The sequence below is a fragment of the Podarcis vaucheri genome (genome assembly GCF_965113315.1).
Source record: "Podarcis vaucheri genome assembly, chromosome: 6".
Classification (NCBI taxonomy): domain Eukaryota; kingdom Metazoa; phylum Chordata; class Lepidosauria; order Squamata; family Lacertidae; genus Podarcis; species Podarcis vaucheri.
This window is the reverse complement of record NC_138764.1, coordinates 10,477,562-10,502,886: the sequence shown is the minus strand read 5'-3', so window position 1 is coordinate 10,502,886 and position 25,325 is coordinate 10,477,562. Positions and strand designations below refer to the sequence as shown.

Sequence of the window (25,325 nt, the reverse complement as noted above, 5' to 3'; positions counted from 1 at the left end):
GCTGATCCCAGTTACCAATATGCACAGATCTAAGCTGAGTAAAGATCATACATTTAACGCACATGACATTCCCCAAAGAATCCTCAGACATGCACTTTAACCACCACCCCCGAGCTCTAATTCCCAGCACCCTTAATAAACTGCAGTTCCCAAGATTCTTTGTGGGGGGAGCCATGTGCTTTAAATGTCTGGTGTGTATGCAGCCGTAGGCAACAGCTGACCAATCGTTTCAGTGCCACTACGATAGTCCGTGCTTCTTTCAGATAAACGGCATTCCGCGTGGGCTCCACCATGTACAGAATTACCATGCCAGCAGTTGGGAGGCCTGGGTAGGTGCGCTGCTGGGATGTGTATATGTGGAGGGGCCCAGGTGGAACACCTGATTTACCGACAGCAGCTGCCGTGGTAGCAGTTTCATTGTCCTGCAAGGAGCAGGTCCCACGAGTAGAGACTGATTAACAGACTATCTTTTTATCCAAGACTGTCCTTTGAACTTTTAGGATATGTGACACTGCACGGCTAGCCCAGCCCAGGGAAGGACTACGTCTCCATTTGAGAAATACGACCGTGCTTGAAATTAGCTGACCTGCTTCACTCGGCAAAATAAAAATACACTATACAGATTGCTGCACTGTTCATAATTTCCTAAACTCTGGAAAATGTTTACAGATGATAAGAGGACTAGCACACAGGCATCGGTTAAAAGTCAGTTTAGGAAGGCTTGTCATTTAGTACTATTGTATCCTGAGAAGTGAAACTGTTTTATTTATCTTACAATGGGAAGGTGTGTTTGTCATTAGTTTAGGGGTAAGTATTCATTCATACAAGGAAGGCTCAAGCAGTATGTGGACCGAGAACTCCCAGAAGTGCAAGCTGGATTTAGAAGAGGCAGAGGAACCAGAGACCAAATTGCAAACATGCGCTGGATTATGGAGAAAGCCAGAGAGTTCCAGAAAGACATCTACTTCTGCTTCATTGACTATGCAAAAGCCTTTGACTGTGTTGACCACAGCAAACTATGGCAAGTTCTTAAAGAAATGGGAGTGCCTGATCACCTCATCTGTCTCCTGCGAAATCTCTATGTGGGACAAGAAGCTACAGTTAGAACTGGATATGGAACAACTGATTGGTTCCAAATTGGGAAAGGAGTACGGCAAGGCTGTATATTGTCTCCCTGCTTATTTAACTTATATGCAGAATTCATCATGCGAAAGGCTGGGCCGGAAGAAATATCAACAACCTCAGATATGCAGATGACACAACCTTGATGGCAGAAAGTGAAGAGGAATTAAAGAACCTTTTAATGAGGGTGAAAGAGGAGAGCGCAAAATATGGTCTGAAGCTCAACATCAAAAAAACGAAGATCATGGCCACTGGGCCCATCACCTCCTGGCAAATAGATGGGGAAGAAATGGAGGCAGTGAGAGATTTTACTTTCTTGGGCTCCATGATCACTGCAGATGGTGACAGCAGTTACGAAATTAAAAGACGCCTGCTCCTTGGGAGAAAGGCGATGGCAAACCTAGACAACATCTTAAAAAGCAGAGACATCACCTTGCCAACAAAGGTCCGTATAGTAAAAGCCATGGTTTTCCCAGTAGTGATGTATGGAAGTGAGAGCTGGACCATAAAGAAGGCTGATCGCCGAAGAATTGATGCTTTTGAATTATGGTGCTGGAGGAGACTCTTGAGAGTCCCATGGACTGCAAGAAGATCAAACCTCTCCATTCTGAAGGAAATCAGCCCTGAGTGCTCACTGGAAGGACAGATCGTGAAGCTGAGGCTCCAATACTTTGGCCACCTCATGAGAAGAGAGGACTCCCTGGAAAAGACCCTGATGTTGGGAAAGATGGAGGGCACAAGGAGAAGGGGACGACAGAGAATGAGATGGTTGGATGGTGTTCTTGAAGCTACTAGCATGAGTTTGATCAAACTGCGGGAGGCAGTGGAGGACAGAAGTGCCTGGCGTGCTCTGGTCCATGGGGTCACGAAGAGTCGGACACGACTAAACGACTAAACAACAACAACATTCATTCAGCAATCCAGATCTAAGGGAATAGGATGCAATTCCAGGTGAACAGGCATGGAAGCTTCAGAAAGCATTGTGTCTATTTTTTTAATGCCAAAATAAAAATAATTAATACAGGCTTGTGCACTCCAGTAGGCTAGTACATATTTTTATGAACCAGTAACTCTTATCAGCTTTCAAGGCTGTATAATTATCTGCAGAAACACAGGAATCCCAAAAGGAAGAGAAATATCTAACCTCTGCAAACATGGTAGCTACATAGCTCCACCTTATTGTAGGATTTCTGAAAAGAAAAGGAAATCACAGTCATTATACCTAAATCAAGATAAGAACTTGCTTGGCATCAACTGAAACCCAATTTGCAAAAATTTTACAAACAACTGCTAGACAGCAAATCACTTTGAGTTACTTTCCATAATAAAAGCAACTAATAAGTGCAAAAGAAATAATAATAGCAGAGCTGATGTAGTCTGCAGTAAACACAATCCAATTTCTATTCCAGAACAGCAAATATTTAAAGTAAGAAAGTCTGTTTGCTGGTTATGATTTTGCTCAAATGGCATGCTTTACTAAATGTGCAGCTGCACTATTATTTTTTTAACAGTTCATTATTTTGCATAAAGAAGGAGAGGAGTAGTTGAGGGCAATAGGATATACAGATTGGAGAATGTGGAATACCATGGAAAATAGAAAGACAACCCCGTACTGTATAACACAGCAACTTCTACAAAGGAACTCTAGAACCTTATATATAAAAAACCCATCAAAACCCATGAAGTGTAGAATATCTTAAAGCCAAAATGGTCAGACTCAGCACCTGTTACTGGAACCAGAAGCAAAAAGTACTGGTGTGCTCAAAAGAGATATGCATTGAACCAATGCATTTTGGATCCTACTAGGCCTGCTCCGGGAAAATTCAGAGAAACAAATGGTTGTCTTCAACTAACCTTTACTCAGAGAAGACCCACTGAAATTCGGGACCATGAGTTAAGTTAGAGACCCAGCAGTGGGTAGGGTCAGAGGCAAAAGTGGGTAGTGCAATAGATAGAGAGGCTCAGAGGCCAGTGGTGTAGCGTGGGTTGCCAGGGACCGTGCGGAGAAGTTGGGTGGGAGGGAGGGAAACTCATTCAACTGCCTAATACTATCCGCATCGCCCAGGAGACATAAGAAGAGTCGTTCTATGGTCTGGGGAGGTCACTCTGGTTCGCATGGAGAAGCTGTTTTCAATGGACCCCAGCGACAGAATGTGCAGTTATATTGAGGCTGCCCCGAGTGTTAAACTTTTGCATCCATAACAATTTTGCGCTCAGGGCAACTGTGACTGTGACCCCACCATGCTACGCCACTGCAGAGGACTGCACCTGCCCCCTGGGCCTGAGGTCCCCAATCCGTGTGTTATGCCCTCCGTTATGAAGCATGCATCCAGTCCAACCTCACCATCACAATGGCTATAAGAACTGCCAAGTCACAATGGAGCAACTACATTGACATTACCGGGCATAGGCATCTCTGTAAATAAGGGTGGGAGCAAAGAGGAAATACAGGTACTGGGAAACTTTAGGAACTTGGACGGTGTCTGAAAAAGCAGAAGGGAGAGAGTCGTTTAGTACCAGATAATGCCACATAGTAAAAAATAAACCCACAGGGTTCCATCCTATTTTCTATGGGTCTCAAACTGTTCATTAATGCTTGAATTTAGCAGTAATAAATTTATACAATTTCTCAATCCAATGAGATGGTTTGTATGCCATTCTTATTCTACTCCCCCCCCCCAATGAGTAAGGTAAGTCTGTGACAAGTCCCTTACCTCTAGTCCACCTCAGGTTTAACGCCCTCCCACCCCAAATAAGCCCCCTATGGTCAGAGCACTTTCCCCTGTTCCACTAAACCCAGGGTTCTCTTATATCCTTTGCAAGATGTGTACTCCTATTCCAATAAGCATTAGAAGACTGACAAGCTGCATGGTATTGGGAATCTTGCAAAACATGGGGAGGCCCATACACACGTTCTTCTGAACCAGAACAGGTCTTTGAATTGTCTCCATGTCACAGAACCCAACCCTCAGAACAGGAAGAAGGGAGGGTGCCTTCATCACCACAGCTGTACAATTATTGAAGGAAACAGTCACTCACTTGTCTTCTGTGGCGTAAAGGAAAGTATTCGAGAAGTATTCTCCCTAATGAAAGAGTAGCCTTTCATCAGCAGGCGCACCTAAAGGAGTGGAATAACAGATAAAATGTATTTGACATCTTACAATTAAGTGAGAGATGGTCCAGAAGGATACCATGGTCAATAGCATCAAAAGCTCCTCTGCCCCTCTTTTGATGAAGGCGAGACCAAAGCAGATTCAGTCACAAGCCAGGTCTGCACCCAGAATGCAAGAAGTTGAGAGAATCGGTATCCTCCAAGAATGCTTCCAGTTGTACTGGCATTACTCTCTCCATCACTGTGCTCAAAAAGAGGGTGTTTGCAGCAAGTTATTAGTGGTTTAAACCATCATTGTATCTGAAAACAGAAGTACCTACTAGACCTTAAGAATTATGGTGAGTTTCTTTTTGCATCTGACCATTTCTAACACCCTCAGGGTCAATCTCTTGGAAAAAATGAAAACCTGTCACCGTTAATATTTCCCCAAGTCAGTCAGAAGCAAAAGTAGAATGTATACACAAAATTACAGGTTAGCTAAGGACTCAAATCCTGGCATAAAGCAGCATTTTGCTAATTCAAGCTTTGTGAAATGACCTTGAGCTACATCCAGAAGAAACTAGCTCTCCACATGAAACTCACCTGCTCAAAGACCACTATGGCAGCAGAACCCGGTGGTAAATGGTAGGCAATGACAATGTAAGTTGGAACCACTCCAAGCGCAAATATTTGGAAGATCATGAGGAGACCCCCAAAGAAAGCGGAGCGGATTGTCTTGTGGGAGGAGCCATGGTAGCCCTGGGCCCACAGCAGGAAGAGCCCATAGGGCACAGTCAGGGTGGACAGGAACATGTAAAGCCAAGTGGAAGCAGCGACAGAGGATTTGCCAAAAACGAAGACCAGGAGATCAAACTTCACCACCAACCTTCAAAAGAGATTCAAACAACACAGAAAGTTAAAATCATATACTTAGGTTAAAATATATATTCCATCAGGTAAAATCAGAAACAGCTAAGGAAAGTTGAGGTAATTTTAATCTGTTTTAGTATTCTAAGTTTTGCATGTTTTAGAGTATGGTTGTGATTTTTTTCATGATTTTCTTGTTTTATCTTTCGTAAACCGCTTTGAGGTTCCTTTTAGAATCAGGCAGTGTATAAATCTTATGAAACGAATACTGAACTTAAGTATACACCTTAAGGTTTTATACTGCACAGAACACTCTAAAGCAAGAAAACAAACACAGAGATACAGACAGATACAACCCCTACAGAGACCCAGGACCCCTTGGATAAGCACACGCATGTGGGAAAACTTGTAGTTATTGTGGCATAGCCTGCAGCCCTTCAGTTAGTACTGGGAGGGCTCCACATCTTCCAAGACTTTGCATGCAGATACATTTTCATTGGTTCAGGTATGAAATGACTCAAGTCCAACACTAAAACAAAACAAAAACAAACAAACCTCCAGCTGATCCCTTCAATATTTTCCTACCTTCCTTCATCAATGGAGTCTACTATGAGGGTGCTGAGAATGATCATGATGAAGAAAGCAATGAACACATGATGTATGGTCCGGATGTCTTTCACTTCAAATAGCTCACTGAGGAAAATAATTATAAGAAGTGCATTAGAACATTTCGGGGGGTGGGGACAAACTCCAGGACTTCCAGCGATTAAACTTAAGAGCTGAAAGCAACAGGAATATGGTCAGAAGATTCGGAGGATATGGCCATGGCTTCCCTGGGCCATTTGCTTTTTCTCCTTCAAATGTAACATGCGATCACTCTTTCTCAGTGCAATTTCTCTGCATATGTTCTGCAAAATTCACCTGTCAACAAATATAAGACCTTCGCCACTTTTTTAGAGGGGGTAGTATGGAAAGAAGTGCCGCTGTACAGGAGAAAGAGATTCCCGAACTGTTTCCAACCAGGGGGCGGAGAGCAGGTGGGGGCGTAGCTGGAGTGTGTCCTGGGGGGCGTGGCACGCATCCCAGGGGCGTGACGCGCTGCCCGCAGGGGCGTGGTGCATGTCCTGGGGGCATGGCACACCGTTTGTGGGGGCGCAGCTGCGATGGCACCCCACCGGGATCACTCTGCCTTTTAGTCAAATTACCCGTATATGGTTTACATCTTTGACTTCCAAAAGCCCCAATCGCTGGTTCAATAGTATAAGCCGCAATTTTATTAAAATTAGGAGGATACGGCCTGATTCGTATTTCATCCATATTAAACCCCTACCCACCTACCCTCATATTCCCGATCATAATTTTAGCCCTATGAGGTATTGTAATAACTAGCTCAATTTGCCTACGACAAGCAGACCTGAAGGCTCTCATCGCCTACTCATCCCTAAATCATATGGGCCTAGTAAACTCTGCTATTATTATACAAACACCATGAGGCTTGACCGGAGCCATAACCCTAATAATTGCACATGGCCTAACTTCCTCAGCCCTCTTTGCTCTAGCAAACACCCCCAAACTTTACTTCTTGTACGAGGCCTAAAATTGCCTTCCCATTAATATCAACTTGATGATTATTCATTAACTTAACCAATACAGCCATGCCCCCCTCAATCAACCTACTTGGTGAGTTATTAATTATTACTGCCCTATTTAACTGATCATCCCCCACCATCGTCATCACCGGGGTTGAAACCCTCATTACTGCCACTTATTCCCGATACATATTCTTAATAACCCAACAAGGAGCCATTTCAAATCAATTTCGCCTTCTCCCTACAACCCATGCTCGAGAACATCTTAACCTTATCCTACATTTGCTACCCCTAGGACTTCTAATTCTAAAACCCACCCTAATTTCAGGATAAAAAAGGTAAAGGGACCCCTGACCATTAGGTCCAGTCGTGACCGACTCTGGGGTTGTGGCGCTCATCTCGCTTTATTGGCCGAGGGAGCCGGCATACAGCTTCCGGGTCATGTGGCCAGCATGACTAAGCCGCTTCTGGCGAACCAGAGCAGCACATGGAAGTGCCTTTTACCTTCCCGCTGGAGCGGTACCTATTTATCTACTTGCACTTTGACGTGCTTTCAAACTGCTAGGTTGGCAGGAGCTGGGACCGAGCAATGGGAGCTCACCCCGTCACGGGGATTCGAACCGCCGACCTTCTGATCGGCAAGCCCAAGCGGCACAGTGGTTTAACCCACAGCGCCACCCGTGTCCCAAATTTCAGGATTATTCACTTGTAAATATAGTTTACCAAAAACACTAGACAATGACTGAGATAGAAAGTTCTACCTTCTTGTTTACCAAGAGCTGTATAAACAATTAGAACTGCTAACTCAAATAACTAAGGATGAAATCCTTAGACCTCTTACTTCTATAGGAAAGTAGTAATCCATTGGTTTTAGGTACCAAAAATCTTGGTGAAACTCCAAGTAAAAGTAAAAATGCACGACCTCTTCCTATACTCAACCATGCTAACAGTTCTATTTATCCTAACACACTCTGTTCTCACAACTATAAACCCAATTCCTTTCATAATAGGATGACACATGCTTTACGCAAAAACCACTGTACAATTGGCATTCAAAGTCAGCCTAATCCCCCTAGCTATTTTCATAAACTATGGCACAGAAGACTCAACAACCAATTTTACATGAATTAACATTGCCGATAGAGATATTAATATCTTAGACATGTACCCCTCACATTTATCCCAATTAGTTTATTCGTTACATGAGCTATCCTTGAATTCACTAACTGATATATATCACCAGACCCCCACATATCCCGATTCTTCAAATACCTCTTAGTATTTTTACTAGCCATATCAATGCTTGTCACAGCCAATAATATATTTCAACTTTTCGTTGGTTGAGAAAGTGTGGGAATTATGATTTGCCCGCCCTGATGCTAATACAGCAGCCCTTTAGGCTATTATCTTCAACCACGTAGGAGATTTTGGACTTATATTAGCCCTTGCCTGACTTGCAACACACCCAGCAACTTGAAATATTCAAGAAATAACCATTCAAACAAAAACCCCGCTTCTCCTACCCCTCTTCGCCCTAATTCTCACCTCCGCTGGCGAATCTGCCCAATTCGGACTACACCTATGGCTCCCAGCAGCAATGGAAGACCCAACATCCCTTTCAGCTCTATTGCACTCCAGCACTATGGTTGTAGCTGGCGCGTTCCTTTTAATCCGACTTCACCCAATCTTACAAAAGAACAAGACAGCCTTAACTATTTGCCTCTGCCTAGGAACACTCACCATACTATTCACAGCCCTATGTGCCCTAACACAACACAACAGCAAAAAATTATTGCTTTTTCAACCTCTAGCCAACTAGGCCTGATAATACTATTGGCCTAAACCAACCTCAACTCGCCTTCCTTCACATCTCAACCCATGCCTTCTTCAAGGCTATACTATTCTTATGCTCTGGCGCAATTATTCACAACTTAAATAACGAACAAGACATCCGAAAAATAGGGGGGCATACAGAAAATATTACCAGCGAAAGCTACCTGTTTAACCATTGGAAATCTTGCCCTTACAGGAACTCCCTTTTTATCGGGCTTCTATTCAAAAGATACAATTATTGTTGTTGTTTTTAAAATATTGTTTATTGTGTTTTTTCCAGATAGAGATATACAGTCAGATATACAAAGAAACAAGAACAACAAGAAAAGAAAAAAAAGAAAGATAGATCCTTTCAAAGCTTCTTTCAGTCTTCTACCGGACTTCCCCACATCTCCCTCACAGTGCATTCTTGACAATAAAAATATCAGCAAATTATAACCTTGTTTGATGCGTTTCTTTTGTACTTTCAGATCATTGCATTTTAGGTTTAAATTACTTATTATCAATTTACTCTAAACACAAATATAATGTTATTTTAAACATTTAAACATTAGTCCTTTCATTGGTATTACTTAGTTTCATATAACATCCACTCTCATTGCTGGGGCTAACCTTTCCAAATCATGCGAATTCTTATAATTCATATAACTTATAAAATTTTTGCAAATAGTCCTTAAATTTTTTCCAGTCCTCCTCCATTGCTTCTTCTCCCAAATCTCGGATCCTGGCAGTCATCTCGGCCAATTCCATATAGTCCATCAATTGCGTTTGCCACTCTTCCAGTGTGGGCAAATCTTGAGTCTTCCAATGTTTTGCGATGAGAATTCTTGCTGCTGTAGTTGCATACATAAAAAACGTTCTGTCCTTCTTTAACACCTTTTGGCCGACAATGCCCAAGAGAAAGGCCTCTGGTTTCTTAGGAAAAGTGTACTTAAACACCTTTTTTAACTCATTATAAATCATTTCCCAGAAGGCCTTCACTTTTGGACAAGTCCACCATAGGTGAAAGAATGTCCCTTCAGCCTCCTTACATTTCCAACATTTATTATCAGACAAGTGATATATCTTAGCAAGCTTGACTGGGGTCATGTACCACCTGTATATCATTTTCATAATATTTTCTTTCAAGGCATTACATGCCGTAAATTTCATACCGGTGGTCCATAACTTTTCCCAGTCTTCAAACATAATGTTGTACCCAATGTCTTGAGCCCATTTTATCATGGCTGATTTAACTGTCTCATCCTGAGTGTTCCCAAAAGATACAATTATTGAAACCATAAAGAACTCCCACCTGAACGCCTGAGCCCTTATACTTTCACTTTTTGCAACAATACTAACCGCAACCTACACCTTACGAATAACTTTTTACGTCCAATTAAATACACCACAAACAACAACATCCATTATAAATGAAACACCCCTGACCCTTACTAACCCCCTTATTCGTCTTGCCATTGGAAGCCTTCTAACAGGCCTAATCCTCATAGCCACTATTTTACCAACAAAACCTACTCCAACTACTATGCTAACCTCTATAAAATTATCCGCCACCATCGCCATCATGCTGCTTTATGCAGCTTTTTTGCCTCCTTCTACATCTGCCGCTTTACTTGTACTTACTACAGGTGATGATCTATTTACTATCATGTATATAGTTCATTCACTGATTTACCCCATGAAAAATTAAATATACATTATCCTATAAATAAGACATAATACATATATGTTTAATTATGCATTAAGATATATACCCCATGAATATCCTAATATATACTAGTACCTATAAACTTTACATAATACTGAAGGAAGGTGAGGACAGGTGACCCCACCTAGGCCCGAAGTCACACACACACCCCCACTCAATAATCACCCCAGGCCTCAAAACTGTCCAAAATTCCTTTCTGCCTTCTAAAAATCCACAGCTACAGCTTTTCTGTGGATTCTCACAAGATGCTGGTACATAGGCAAAATGTTATTCTTTTATCAGTACAAGAGAGCTTCAAAAAGGCTAATGAATAGACTCTGTCAGAGCAGGCCTGAGAACTGACTTTTATCTCATTCAGTTGCAACATCTTTGGACACGCTGAACCGCTCTCATTCCCCCTTTCCTGGGAAGGGTGCCACGAGTCCAAAAGAGTCCCAAGACAGGGGAGCTTTCTGTTCATGCTCAGAGGAACTCATGGGCAGGACTCTGGAAGAAGGAGGAGAAAGGGGGAGGGAACTGGAAGGGGAATATATACTCTGTGCACATGACTGTGAACCCGTGCATGCTTTTTGTGAGTTATCACACTTGCTCCTTCTACCAGTTCATGGATGGTAGAAATAAAGCTTTTTCTCCGAAACTATTCCTTGAGTGTCTGTTGACTCCCATCTCCCTTTCCCGGGCACAATATTTTTCCCACCCGAGGTCAAAGCCTCATAAGGCTACATTTCTTGGTGCATTGGCCGGGAAAAACAACATTCCCCGAGGATAAGGGACATGGGTCCAAGGAGTCCCTGCGGTGAACAGCTCGGATCGGTGTCCGCGGTTCCAGTGCACATCCTGCCAAGTTCGTGGGAGGAATTGCCACCAGTTCCTGAGTGGAGACACTGCAAGGACCGGAGAAAAAGCAACGGCCAAAAGAAGGTACCTCGAGGAAAAAGGTAAGACTCCACAGGGATAGGTGGGAGCAAAGAGAGTTTGATCAGCTCCACCAGTAGGGCAGAAAAAGTGCCACTGGTTTTGGTTTCACCCAGAAGGAGCAGTAAAAGGTGCTGCTGGGCCCCGGTTGAAGTCGTGATGCGCTGCCGGTTTGGTTTTTGGTAAAAAGGGAATTGGGGGAGGTGCATGGGTTTCTGAATGTGGCGCTGACCGGAAGTCTAAAATATACTTTTTTATGGCAAACCCCCCTACCAATAATTTTTCTTGTTTAATAATAAAAAAAATTCTCGCCAAACCCCTAAAACGAGATTCAACTAAACTGATCAATTATCGGTTAATCGCAGTCAACAATACACTTTATGAAGAATGTGTACAACTAGAATTTTTTGTTTAAACCCTTGTTAAAATTTGATAATAAGAACTCCAATACCAATACCACACCCCCTAGCAGACATAAACTTAGGCCTTCTATTTCTTCTTGCCATCTTAAGCATAATAGTCTACACAATCTTATGGTCCAGATTAGCATCTAACTCAAAATACGCCCTAATAGGGGCCCTACGAGCCATTGCACAAACAATCTCATATGAAGTTACCCTGGGCATTATTCCACTTTCAATCATTAGACTGACTGTCACCTTCTCAATACACACCCTTATCATTACGCAAAAACACATTTGACTAATCCTACCCACATAACCCCTCGCAATAATATGATTCGTATCAACCCTAGCAGAAACAAATCGCGCACCATTTGATTTAACTGAGGGGGAATCTGAACTTGTCTCAGGGTTTAATGTTGAATATGCAGCAGGACCGTTTGCACTTTTCTTCCTAGCCGAATACATAAACATTTTGATGATAGACACACTCTCATGTATTTTATTATTTAGCCCTACCATAACCACAGGGGCTCGGGTGGCGCTGTGGGTTAAACCACAGAGCCTAGGACTTGCTGATCAGAAGGTCAGCGGTTCGAATCCCCACGACGGGGTGAGCTCCCGTTGCTCGGTCCCTGCTCCTGCCAACCTAGCAGTTTGAAAGCACGTCAAAGTGCAAGTAGATAAATAGGTACCACCCCGGCGAGAAGGTAAACGGTGTTTCCGTGTGCTGCTCTGGTTCGCCAGAAGTGGCTTAGTCATGCTGGCCACATGACCCGGAAGCTGTACGCCGGCTCCCTCGGCCAATAAAGTGAGATGAGCGCCACAACCCCAGAGTCGGTCACGACTGGACCTAATGGTCAGGGGTCCCTTTACCTTTACTTACCATAACCACACAAACAGAACTTTTGACATTTAACCTAATAGCAAAAACTACCCTACTGACCACTGGATTCTTATGGGCTCGAGCCGCTTACCCACGATTTCGTTATGATCAATTAATACACCTCCTATAAAAACAATTTCTCCCTGCCACACTAGCTCTATACTTGTGGTATACCTTCTAGTAAAGTCAGCTAACAAAGCTCTTGGGCCCATATCCCAAAAAATGGTGGTTAAAGCCTTCCTTTACTAATGAGCCCCTACATCTTATCCATTTTAATTTCTAGCTTGGCCCTCGGAGCTACCATTGATTTCTAGCCTGAACTGGACTAGAATTAAACACCCTAGCCATTATCCCAATCTTGGCCAAACAACATCATCCACGAGCCACTGGAGCCGCAACAAAATATTTTATCAATCAAGCAATGGCCTCATCCATCTTTTTATTTTCAAGCATTCTTAATGCAGCACACTGGAATTTGAGATATTACTCAACTCACCATGCAACCAACCCCAACTATATTAACAATTGCCCTAGCCATAAAATTGGGCCTGGTTCACTTCTGACACCCAGAAGTCATACAAGGCATAACAACTGCTCTAATTATTGCAACATGACAAAAATTACCACCAATATGTCTACTATATATAACTTCTAATCAACTCACAACAACAATTTTATTACTACTAGCTATTTTCTCTACCTTAACTGGAGGATGATCTGCACTAAATCAAACCCAACTATGAAAAATCATAGCATTTTCGTCAATCGGACCCCTAGGCTGAATAGCTGCCATCTCCCCTATCTGCCAGAAACAACTTCTTCTAACCTTAATAATTTATCCATTAATAACTACCTCCATGTTCCTAATTTTCATCACTTCAACTGCAAAAACTGCCAAAGATTTAGGAACAATATGAGTAATCTCTCCAACACTCTCCACCATCACAATAATTACCCTTATAGCATTAGGGGGACTCCCTCCATTAACTGGCTTCTTACCTAAATGATTAATTCTAGAAGAATTAACTACCAACCACCTCATCCCACTAGCAACTTCCCTTGCCTTAACCACTTTACTAAGCCTAAAATTTTACATGTGCTTAACTTATACTAAGCTTCCCGTCTTGGCCGCAGGAATTACAATGCTACTAACAGATCGAAACCTAAATTTATCATTTTTTGACCCAGCATGAGGAGGATACCCAATTCTCTACCAACACCTATTTTGATTTTTTGGTCATCACGAAGTATTCTCCCTGGCTTTGGCATAATTTCCCATATCGCCACTTACTATGCAGGAAAAAAAGAACCATTCAGCTACATAGGTATAGTGTGAGCCATAATATCAATTGGCTTTCTAGGCTTCATTGTATGGGCCCACCACATATTTCCCGTAGGTATGGACATTGACACCCGAGCCTATTTTACCTCAGCCACAATAATTATTGCCATTCCTACTGGAGTAAAAGTTTTTAGTTGACTCGCAACCCTTCATGGCGGAACAATTAAATGGGATGCCGCTATATTTTGGGCCCTGGGATTCATTTTTTTATTTACGGTAGGCGGCCTTACAGGTATTATTTTAGCCAACTCCTCATTAGATGTTATTCTTCATGATGCCCACTATGTAGTTGCCCATTTCCATTATGTCCTATCAATAGGAGCTGCATTTGCAATTATTGGTGGATTTGCCCACTGATTTCCGCTCTTTACAGGTTATAGGGACGCGGGTGGCGCTGTGGGCAAAAGCCTCAGCGCCTAGGGCTTGCCGATCGAAAGGTCGGCGGTTCGAATCCCCGTGGCGGGGTGCGCTCCCGCTGCTCGGTCCCAGCGCCTGCCAACCTAGCAGTTCGAAAGCACCCCCGGGCGCAAGTAGATAAATAGGTACCACTTACCAGCGGGAAGGTAAACGGCGTTCCGTGTGCTGCGCTGGCTCGCCAGATGCAGCTTTGTCACGCTGGCCACGTGACCCGGAAGTGTCTCCGGACAGCGCTGGCCCCTGGCCTATAGAGTGAGATGGGCGCACAAACCCCAGAGTCTGTCAAGACTGGCCCGTTCGGGCAGGGGTACCTTTACCTTTACCTTTTACAGGTTATACTTTGCATTCCTCATGAACAAAAATTCAATTTGGCGTAATATTTACCGAAGTCAACATAACATTCTTTCCACAACATTTCCTCGGATTAGCGGGCATGCCCCGACGTTACTCCGACTATCCAGACACATACACCTTCTGCAATACTATTTCATCAGTTGGCTCCTTAATTTCACTGACAGCAGTAATTATAATAATATTTATTATCTGAGAAGCTCTGGGAGCTAAACATGAAGTACCTACCCTTGAATTAACAAACACAAACTTGGGATGACTTCTCGGCTGCCCGCCCCCATATCATACCTACGAAGAATCAACCTATGTACAAACCTCAAGGGAGGGGACTTGAACCGCCTCTAACCACTTTCAAGACAGTCACACAGCCTCTTAAGTTTCTCTCCTTATGAGGTCCCAGTAAATAAATTACATAGCTCTGTCAGCGCTAAATTATAGGTCAATCAAGCCTATGTGGCACACCCAGCACAACTAGGCTTCCAAAATGCAGCCTCCCCCATTATATAAGAACTTCTTCACTTCCGTGACCATGCATTAATAATTTTTTTAAAATCAGTGCCTTAGTACTATATACTATATAGTATTATTAGTCTTATATTATCAACAAAACTCACACTAATACTATAGATGCCCAAGAAGTGGAAATAATCTGAATTCTCCTCCCCGCAATCATTTTAATCCTAATTGCACTCCCCTCCCTCCAAATCCTTTATTTAATAGATGAAATTAACAACCCTCTTTTAACTATTAAAGCCATTGGCCACCAGTGATACCGAAGCTACGACTATACAGACTATGAAAATCTGCTGTTTGACTCCTACATAGTCCCAACATGCGACCTACATCCCGGAAATTTCCGCCTACTAGAAGTTGATCATCGAGTTGTAGTCCCAAGAGAATCCCCCATCTGAGTTTTAATCTCAGCAGAAGATATCCTGCACTCATGGGCAATTCCAGCACTTGGCATTAAAACAGATGCAGTCCCAGGTCAATTAAATCAAACAACCTTAATTACATCTCACCAGGACCTATTTTATGGCCAATGTTCAGAAATTTGCAGATCAAACCACAGCTTTCTACCTATTGTAGTAGAATCAACACCCCTCAAATACTCTGAAGCATGATCTAAAATAACAATCTCCTCATCACTAAGAAGCTAATTTACAGCACTAGCCTTTTAAGCTAGAGAGGGACATGCCTCAACTTAACCCAGACCCCTGATTCCTAATTTTCATGCTAGCCTGAGCAACCCTTATTGCTACAATAATGACATCAGGGCAAGTCCTTTGCCCATGCAGTTTGAAATCAAAACTGGAACAAGGCATTGCAGGCACCAATGGTCAACTGTGCCAGCAAACCCAGTTTCCTGTGCCTGCGTGGTTTGAAATCAAACCACGTAAGCAAAGGCACGGGACTTCATTGGCACTGCCAATCAGCTGGTTGGTGGTGCCAGCAAACCTGCTTTCAGCAGGGAACTACATCTTTACCTGTCCCACAGGTCGACCTGGTTTGGGGAAGGTGGCCTTGCAGGTCAAATTAGGATGCCAGAACAGGCCAGAAGCTCCACAGAGCTGCTCTAGAACTCATTTCACACAGACATTCTGCCATTTTGCACCGACTGAAGCCTTTTGTAATCCCCACTCCATGCTATGTAAATATTTGGGTCTCACAGGCTTAGAGTGCTTATTATTCATTTATTATTAAATTGATAATCCCACCTGGCCTCCAAAGGAGCCCTGGAGAACACAGGACTGTTTTGGGACTACAATTCCCATCATCCCTGACCACTGCTCCTGTTAGCTAGGGATGATGGGAGTTGTAGTCCCCAAACAGTTGGAGAGCCGAGATTGGGGATGCCTATTCTATTCTGTAGACCAGTTTCTACAGAACAGAACAGCCTCTGTGAATCCAGAATCCAGCCACATCCAAGTTAGAATTTGGGATGTGCAATAGCCAATTGGCTAGAACAGGCTTCCTCAACCTCGGTCCTCCTGATGTTTTGAGACTACAGTTCCCATCATCCCTGACCACTGGTCCTGCTAGCTAGGGATCATGGGAGTTGTAGGCCAAAAACACCTGAAGGGCTGAGCTTGAGGAAGCCTGGGCTAGAACACTTATAAAGGTTAGGAATACCAACTTTCAGTCTACACAGTATAAAAATGAATGGGATCTACTGGGAGGGAGAAGCGAGATGTGCAGATAAGCCACCCACCGGATCAAGGCAACTTTAACTTTAGCAAGGGCTCTAGTAAAATATAAAATCTAATTAATATACTCACTCCAAGACAGACTTTCTAGCAACAAAAACTTTTCCGTGTTCTGGAGGTGCTCTTAATTCCCTGTGAAAAGAACAAATATTCAGCAACAAATCAACATATCAACTCTGCTTCAGGCTCAGCCAAGAACCAACATACTTGCTTTTGAAGCCACCGTCTTTCTCTGAGCACACAGCTGAGAAGGAAGGGGGCGATGTCTCAAGCTGCACAGACTTTGCAATCAAGCCATTTACGAATTCTGTAAAGCGGCTGTCGATCCGCTGCCCCTGACTTAAAGAATGGCGGCTTGGAGTTTTACGGAAATTTTGGTGGTGAGGGAAATAAAATTTAAATACATTCTGGATTAACATAGCAAAATCTGGTTTTGTAGCAAGAATTTGTTTGTGTTTTCCACATTTTATTAACAAGATCTAAATAAAAATACACTAAAAAGAGAAAGAAAGAAAGAAAGAAAGAAAGAAAGAAAGAAAGAAAGAAGCCCAAATGAACGGCCGGCAGAAACAACAGTTTTGAATCAGGAAAGCCCAAACAATTGCCAGTACAGTCATACCTTAGGTCTCGAACAGAATGCGTTCTGGGAGTTTGTTCGACTCCCGGAACCAGTTGAAAACCAAGGCACAGCTTCTGATTGACTGCAGGAGCGTCCTGCACCCAATCGGAAGCCGTGCCAGACGTTCAGCTCCCAAAAAAGTCTGAAAACCGGAATACTCACTTCCGGGTTTCGATTGTTTGGGAGCCAATTTGTTCGGGAGCCAAGGCATTTGAGATCCAACGTACGACTATGTTGGAAATTATGTTCCCAAATCAACAAAATATCTTGGTAGGCATATTCTGGAACAAAACAACAACCTGATAGGACCTTCAACTGAGCCAAGTAAAACAACCAATAACGTTCTTATCTACCAGAGTTGGAACAAGGCACATCTTAATGCTCATCTAGACCTTGAGCCTGTGTGCTGCAGGACTGTGTCCCTGAAATGTGATGGATTTCAAGAATGGAGGGGAAACTGGCATTCTGCTCCCAAGGAAAACAGACAAAACTGAAGTGCTTTTCAGCAACAATTCTAGCAGACTGCTTTGCTTAGAGCTGAAGTTCCAAGTATGGATAATTCTAACTAGTATCTGCTCTTCCTCCCAGACTCCTCAAGCAGTAGTACCAAAGTTTAATGTTACATATTTGCATTTGCATATAAAGCTCTTGCTACACCTTGGAAGAGGAACTCAGGGACAGATGGCCTCCAGAAGGTCCTGGGTCCAGCCTCCAATTTTATAGGATCAGGTGAACTGCCATGGGAAATGCCACTGCAATAAGCACTGGAAAGCCACTGCCAGTCAGAGTAGATAATTATGGGCTAGATGGACAGACCAGCCTGGTTCTATTAGGGCACCTGTTTGCTCATTGTGAAACCCTTACTACTAGATAGGCGCAAACTTTACTGGAGAACCAGACCACCCATGAGGAGGCTGGATTGCTTAGCAATAGACACTTCTGGTCTGTAGATCAGTTTCTACAGAACAGCCATATCCATGTTAGAATCTGGGATGTGCAATAACCAATTGACTGGAGCACTTGAAAAGATTAGGAATACCTGCTTTCAGTCTACACAGTATAAAAATGAATGGGATCCACTGGGAGGAAGAAGCAAGATATGGAGATAAGTCACCCACTGGATGAAGGCAATTTTAACTTTAGCAAGGGCACTAGTGAAATTTACAATCTCATGAACATATTCACTCCAAGACAGACTTTCTAACAACAAAAACTTTTCCATGTTCTGGAGGTGCTCTTGAGCCTCTGTGAAAAGAACAAATATTCAGCAGAGTAGTTGTAGTTTTTTAAAAAAAGAAAGAGAAATCAACAAATTGACTCTGCTTCAGATTCAGCCAAGAACCAACATACTTGCTTTTGAAGCCACCGTCTTTCTCTGAGCATGCGGCTGGGAAGGCAGGGGGCGAAGACTCAAGCTGCACGGACTTCGCAATCAAGCCATTCACGAATTCTGTAAAGTGGCTGTCGATTCGCTGCATGAAAGCTGGCTTCATTTGCTGATAATATTTGGAGGGAGGAAGGAATAGGAAAGAGAACACCTTAAGTATACAGTGGTACCTTGGGTTACATACGCTTCAGGTTACATACGCTTCAGGTTACACACTCCGCTAACCCAGAAATAGTGCTTCAGGTTAAGAACTTTGCTTCAGGATAAGAACAGAAATCGGGCTCTGGCGCGCAGCAGCAGCAGGAGGCCCCATTAGCTAAAGTGGTGCTTCAGGTTAAGAACAGTTTCAGGTTAAGAACAGACCTCCGGAACGAATTAAGTACTTAACCTGAGGCACCACTGTAATTGTTAAGTATTGCCTGGAATCTGCCTGCTAAAATGGCATGTTACTCTTTACCTTCAAATGCAAGGCTGACTTCCTAACACCATGCTAACAACAAATCATGAACGTGTCTCATTTCCTGACAACTGACGACATATTCTTGGACCCCAGTCAAAGTCACGGCCAGTGGGGACAATGGTCAGCGCTGATAGGGCTTCCTAGTCCAGCAACATCTGGTTCCCCATTCCTGGTTTAAGCCACCTATCAGCAGCTCCCCAAGAATGAGGAAGCAAAGTAGCCAACTGCAGAGCTTTTCTAAGAAAATCATAGTTAGCCTAGCTGCCTCCCATCTTGCTTACAAATAAACTCACTCAACATATCTGACAGAAATCTGACCAGAAAACTGACTTGTTCTGCAGGGGCTTTTTGTTTTGTTTTTGTTATACTAGTCAAATACCAACCGTATGCAAAACATACTCTTTTAGTCTCCAATTTATAAGAGCTCACAGGAAGGTGAGCATTGTTTATAATTTTTGCATTTGAGGAAATCTTTCAGCAGTCCCAGTTTCAGTGACTCCCAATTTACAGGATTTAGGATTTCTAACAGGCCCATACTATGCATAGATCTGTTACAAATGGGAGGTTTCTTTTGCTGTCTAGGTATTCCTCCTTGTCAACTCATATTAACTACAATTCAGATAAGTTTACCTCAGCCTCCACCAAAAGCTGCAACTTTCGACTGACCGAATGGTCAATGTCAACATGACCTAAGGGGAGAAAAACAAATCATTGCTGTATTTTCAATGATAAATACAATAAATAAATAAATAAATAAATAAATAAATAAATGTTGTCCGCAAGTATGAAAGGCAAAACAGGAAAAGTATGCAAACTGGAAATTTAAAGTATTTTAATATCAGTGCTGCAAATAAGTCCACAAAAGTTACTAGCCCTCAAAACTTTCACTTATTCCCCTGCCCAGATGTACCTATATTAGTTGTCCGCTACTGACCAAAAGGAAAAACAACCTATTCCAATTTCCAAGGCTTCGCTTCCTAGAGTCCATTAAAACCATAGTTAATCGGGGCAGATCATATAAACTTATCTACCCAAATACTTCCTGCCAACCTAGCTGTTCGAAAGCAGTCAGAGTGCAAGTAGATAAATAGGGACCGCTCCGGTGCGAAGGTACACGCCGTTTCTGTGCGCTGCTCTGGTTCGCCAGAAGCGGCTTAGTCATGCTGGCCACAGGACCCGGAAGCTGTATGGCGGCTCCCTCGGCCAATAAAGTGAGATGAGCGCCCAACCCCAGAGTCGGCCATGATTGGACCTAATGGTCAGGGGTCCCTTTACCCAAATACTAAAAAAAGGAGGTGCTAGGGAGAAGGATTCTAGCCTGGCCATCTGCTGGACATCTGTAGGATTCAACCGTCCATGCACCGCTTGCCCCCTGCACCCTCAAGTGGTACAGCCCAGGCACCAGTTCACTAGCCAAGTGAGAGCAAGACGGCAGAGACGGTGCACACAAGACATTCAACTGTGACAAAACGAGTGTACAATGCATAGAAATAAGTTTTTCTGAAAACAAAAACAGAATTGCAGTTAGATGGTTCTTGACATTCCTCTCATTAAACAATCATTCAGCAATTGTATTTGGGCATATCTTGAACAAAATTCCAGCCAACCTAGGGAAGGGAACATTCATATTAATCAATGAAAAATAAAAATCCTTTTTATTGATGAAATCCCCTTTAGCTTGGTTTTGCTGAGCTCTAAGTAAGCGTGTAGGAATGTACCAGGAATGCCTGAGGTTCTGCTTAAACCACCAGCTTGATAAGTGAAGAACTTGCTATGTGAACTATTGGGCTTGCTATGTTACTGGAAACTAGGATGACAATTTGGGCAATGCATTAAGGGTGAGGATTTGCTTTAAGGGTGAGGATTTGCTGAACTAAATATTTAAAATAGGAATGCAGAAAGGGGAGGTTTGAGGAGGTCGGTGAAGTAAGCTTTACGAAAATAAGGTTCTGAAATTATACTTGTTCTTTTTTGTTTGTGTTTGTGTATTGTTTTGTTTGATATAATTTGTAAAACTTCAATAAATATCTTTTTAAAAAAAGACAATTTGGGCAATGCTTGCTTAAGCAATGTATGACAAAATAAGGAGTATCAAAGTGCAGCTGCCTACAAGTTGATCACACAAGAGCATGTTGATCACAATGTGCATCCCTCAGGAGTTGGCATGATGGGTGCCTTATGATATAAAGGTCACGTATACTAGAATGCTATAATCGGAGGTATTGAATCTTTCTGTGTTCTGTGAAGCTACAACTGTTTCCTTTCACATGTTTTGGTGTGGTCTGAGCTTCTTGCACCCCACAATAAACTGTTTTCTCCTCCAAGTGTGGGACCCCAATCATCAAACAGTAAATATCAAGTAAACAATAAAAATACACTAGATCACTAAACTCTGGCTGGGTGTAGACACATCAAAGAAGCGTTTTAGTTTAAAGCATTGTACATTTAAAACAGGTAGAGAAAAACAGGACTCCACGTCGTCATCTGGTGGCAAAATGTTACATTTCACATACAACACATATAAATTGCTTTTTCTCTATCAGTCTAACTGAGTCCTCTGATAGCATGCCCTTTTGAAAAATCAAAAACACCATCCCTGGAGCATACTGTACTTACCGGTTGTTAAATCCCTGGTTATGGCATCACAAGATTCATTAAATACAGATCGCTTAAGATGAAAAGATGGGCTTGGTTACTGCTCATTACATGTAACGCTCACCACCTGTCATTGAGATCATACCAGGTGATGCTTTGCTTTCAAAAAGTGATTTCAAAACCACAAACCACAGTGATGAGCTTTGCAAACCAAAGTTTCATACAGGTTCATACTGGGCTGTTTGAAAACTGTCTCATTTCGTTTGAAAACTTCCAGATTTTGGAGGTTCAAAGGGTAGCACTGAGTTGTTTGAATGCCCTTCCTTTCAGTAAGATTCCAGTGCCAACCATCTCCTAAATCAGGAAGGGGTTTGCATTGGAATCCCTTGCTAAAATAAAGCAGGGAGTTTTCATGCAAAGCCCTTCCTGAATCCAGAAATGGCCTTGCAAGCCACATTGGACTCCTAATAGGCAAAGCTTATTCTATAGGCTGAAAAGATAGAGGCGGTTTTGCCCTCTCAGACTTTAAATTATATTATGAAGCTGCATGTTTGGTATGGATTAGGGACTGGATGAAGTTGGAAAAGCAAGAAGCATTAGAACTGGAAGGACATGACAATAGATTTGGTTGGCACGCATATCTATGGCATGGGAAAGGGAAAGTACACAAATGTTTTTATAATCACATAATTAAGAAATCACTAATGAGAGTATGGGAGTGATATAAAGATGTATTAGAACAGAAGACTCCTTGGTGGCTTTCACCACACAAAGCTTTACTGCTCAAACCACTTGGAAAGAAAGGAAAGTGGCTTACGTATGTTGACTTGTTAAAGGATCAAGAAGGAAAATGGAAATTAAGAGATCATTTTCAGAGTTGGTTACATTATTGGCAACTACACAACTACACAAGATATACAGAGAAGATAACAAGAAAGGATTCAGTTATACGAGATCTAGATTTCAGAAGGAAGTTGTGGAAGGGAAAGTAAAGTTGCTGAAAGGCACATATAGTATTCTGCTAGAATGGGAAACAAGAGATGAGGAGGTTAAATCAGTCATGATTAAATGGGCACAAGATTGGGAAAGATTGTGGAAAATTGATTTAAAATTTACAGACTGTTCTTTACTGAAAGAAAGCTACAGTGGTACCTCGGGTTACATACACTTCAGGTTACATACGCTTCAGGTTACAGACTCCGCTAACCCAGAAATAGTACCACGGGTTAAGAACTTTGCTTCAGGATGAGAACAGAAATCGTGCTCTGACGGCGCGGCAGCAGAAGGAGGCCCCATTAGCTAAAGTGGTGCTTCAGGTTACGAACAGTTTCAAGTTAAGAATGGACCTCCAGAATGAATTAAGTACTTAACCCGAGATACCACTGTATATGAAAATGATGTATAGATGGTATAGAACACCAGTACAGATAGCAAGAATGTACAAAACTGGCTCAAATATATGTTGGAAATGTAAGAAAAAAGAAGGGACTTTTTATCATATGTGGTGGGATTGTAGCGAAATTTTAAAAATTTGGGAAATGATATACAATGAATTGAAGAAAATGTTCCAATTAACATTTGTAAAAAAGCCTGAAGCATTTTTGTTAGGGATTGTAGGAAAAGACCTGCCAAGGAAATTGAAGAACATATTCATGTATGCGACAATGGCGGCAAGAGTCTTAATAACACAAGGATGGAAGAATGAAGAAATCCTGACAAAAGAACTGTGGCAAGGGAAATTGATAGACTATGTGGAAATGGCGGAATTGCTGCACAAACTGCATGATAAGGACAACTGTGACTTTAAAGAAGAATAGGAACCTTTTACAAAGTACTTAAAGAAACAACAAAATGAACTGGACTCCTTGGCAGGTTTTGAATAAACAAACACAAATTTATTATTGGTAACATATAGACAGATAAGTTAAGGATCTTTACAATTTTATAATATGCAGAGAATAACATGTGCTGAAAAACCAGAGAGAGGAGCTGAGGGCAGTCCAGGCGGGGGAGGGAGGGGGGAAGGGAAATTAGGGGGGAAATTAGAATGATATGTCTTTGATAAATGGTTATGCTGAAATTCTTAATAAAAATTATTCCCCCCCCAAAAAAAAAAAAGATTATTCCACAGCTGGAGCTTCACCACCCCCACATACCCTGTAAGGGAAAAGGTGTTTTTCCCCTCCTAAAATTAAAAATTTTAGTTGGTGAAAAGCATTTGAATTATACTTTTCTTTATACAGAGTGATAGGTAAAATAAACCTATCAAGGCAATAAACAACTATTTTACTTTTAAAAGACAACTGAAGGTAGCCCTCTTTAGGGAAGTTTTTAATGTCTGATGTTGTGTTGTTTTTAATACTCTGTTGGAAGCCGCCCAGAGTGGCTGGAGAAACCCAGCCAGATGGGCGGGGTAAAAATAAATTATTATTATTATTATTATTATTATTATTATTATTATTATTATTATATAGCACCAAGTTTAGAACTTGTTTTTTGTGCAGTTTTATATAAGAGTGTAAATCTCAATTTTAGTTTTCTTTGCTGTTCTTTCCTCATCTTCCTCTACCTCTGGGTATTGAAGGTTGTCTTTCACAACAGTCAGGAATCCAGTGGCCTCAGCAATTAGCACCAAGTCCTCCACAAAATGTACTGTATCATTGGCACTGTGACAAACATCTTTGAACATCATTTATTGCTACATCACATACATTGCCAAAGGTAGGTCTTAATTATTGCAACAATTATTACCATAATTAATTGTTGCAACAAGCGCTGCAGACATGTGCAGACAGGATGGGTAGCCACTGTTAACACACTTGTAACAGGGAAGACGTGCCAGAAATGTGCGCACATGATGCCTCCCTCTTCGGTAGTTTCTGATGGGCATAGTTCCAAGAGGCAGGGGGAAAGAGGCTGCTTATTTATGTTGTTGCACTGTGCATACACACTCCAAGCACCATACACCTATGAAAGCTCATTTCTACATATCCCTCTTTATCTCCAAGCTCAAGAGGGCTGCAGCAGGGACACTCACCTGGAACAACGATGCAAGGGCAATTTCTCCTTGCTGTAGGCATGGAATACAGTGGTACCTCAGGTTACAAACACTTCGGGTTACAGACTCTGCTAACCCGGAAGTAGTACCTCAGGTTAAGAACTTTGCCCCAGGATGAGAACAGAAATCGCACGGCAGCAGTGCAGCAGCAGCAGGAGGCCCAATTAGTAAAAGTGGTACCTCAGGTTAAGAACGGTTTCAAATTAAGAACGGACCTCCAGAACAAATTAACCAGAGGTACCACTGTACCTAGATATCTTTTTGTATCATCACCTACTTTTGAGAGACATCTTCCATGAATACGGTCTTGAGTGTTAAAAGTAAGATTCCGTTCTGGTTGCTGTTGCCAATTCCTTCTTTCCCAATATTTCCAGGCCACAGATCAAAATCTCACCCAACTCTTGCATTAAAATCACCCAGGAGGACGATTTTATCTTTCTTAGGCATCTCTGTTAAGATGGTATCCAGCTGAGAGTA

At 42.3% G+C, this 25,325-nt stretch overlaps 1 protein-coding gene and 1 long non-coding RNA gene across 6 annotated transcripts in view; one reads left to right on the top strand and one right to left on the bottom strand.

Moving 5' to 3' along the window:
* The window catches only part of LOC309535705 (sterol O-acyltransferase 1-like), a 54,344-nt gene that overhangs the window by 9,958 nt on the left and 19,061 nt on the right, over positions 1–25,325 (bottom strand). For 3 of the 5 annotated variants that reach the window (XR_014221346.1, XM_082229085.1, XM_082229084.1), the window contains exons 3-10: positions 19,826–19,884; positions 18,699–18,844; positions 16,802–16,861; positions 5,666–5,773; positions 4,817–5,099; positions 4,162–4,240; positions 3,524–3,605; positions 2,267–2,312 (exon numbers count right to left, since the gene is read on the bottom strand). Coding sequence is in view for 4 of the 5 variants with exons in the window: in XM_082229085.1 (XP_082085211.1) it covers positions 2,267–2,312; positions 3,524–3,605; positions 4,162–4,240; positions 4,817–5,099; positions 5,666–5,773; positions 16,802–16,861; positions 18,699–18,844; positions 19,826–19,884 (863 nt within the window). In the remaining variant the exon portion in view is untranslated. Of the gene's footprint in view, positions 1–2,266; positions 2,313–3,523; positions 3,606–4,161; positions 4,241–4,816; positions 5,100–5,665; positions 5,774–16,801; positions 16,862–16,936; positions 17,264–18,533; positions 18,594–18,698; positions 18,845–19,825; positions 19,885–25,325 lie in introns of those variants that run through there. The other 2 variants (XM_082229087.1, XM_082229086.1) reach the window with 2 other exon arrangements.
* On the top strand, positions 13,506–15,540 carry LOC309535732. Its single transcript, XR_014221349.1, has 2 exons — positions 13,506–14,127; positions 14,504–15,540. It is a non-coding gene; the product is annotated as an uncharacterized lncRNA (long non-coding RNA).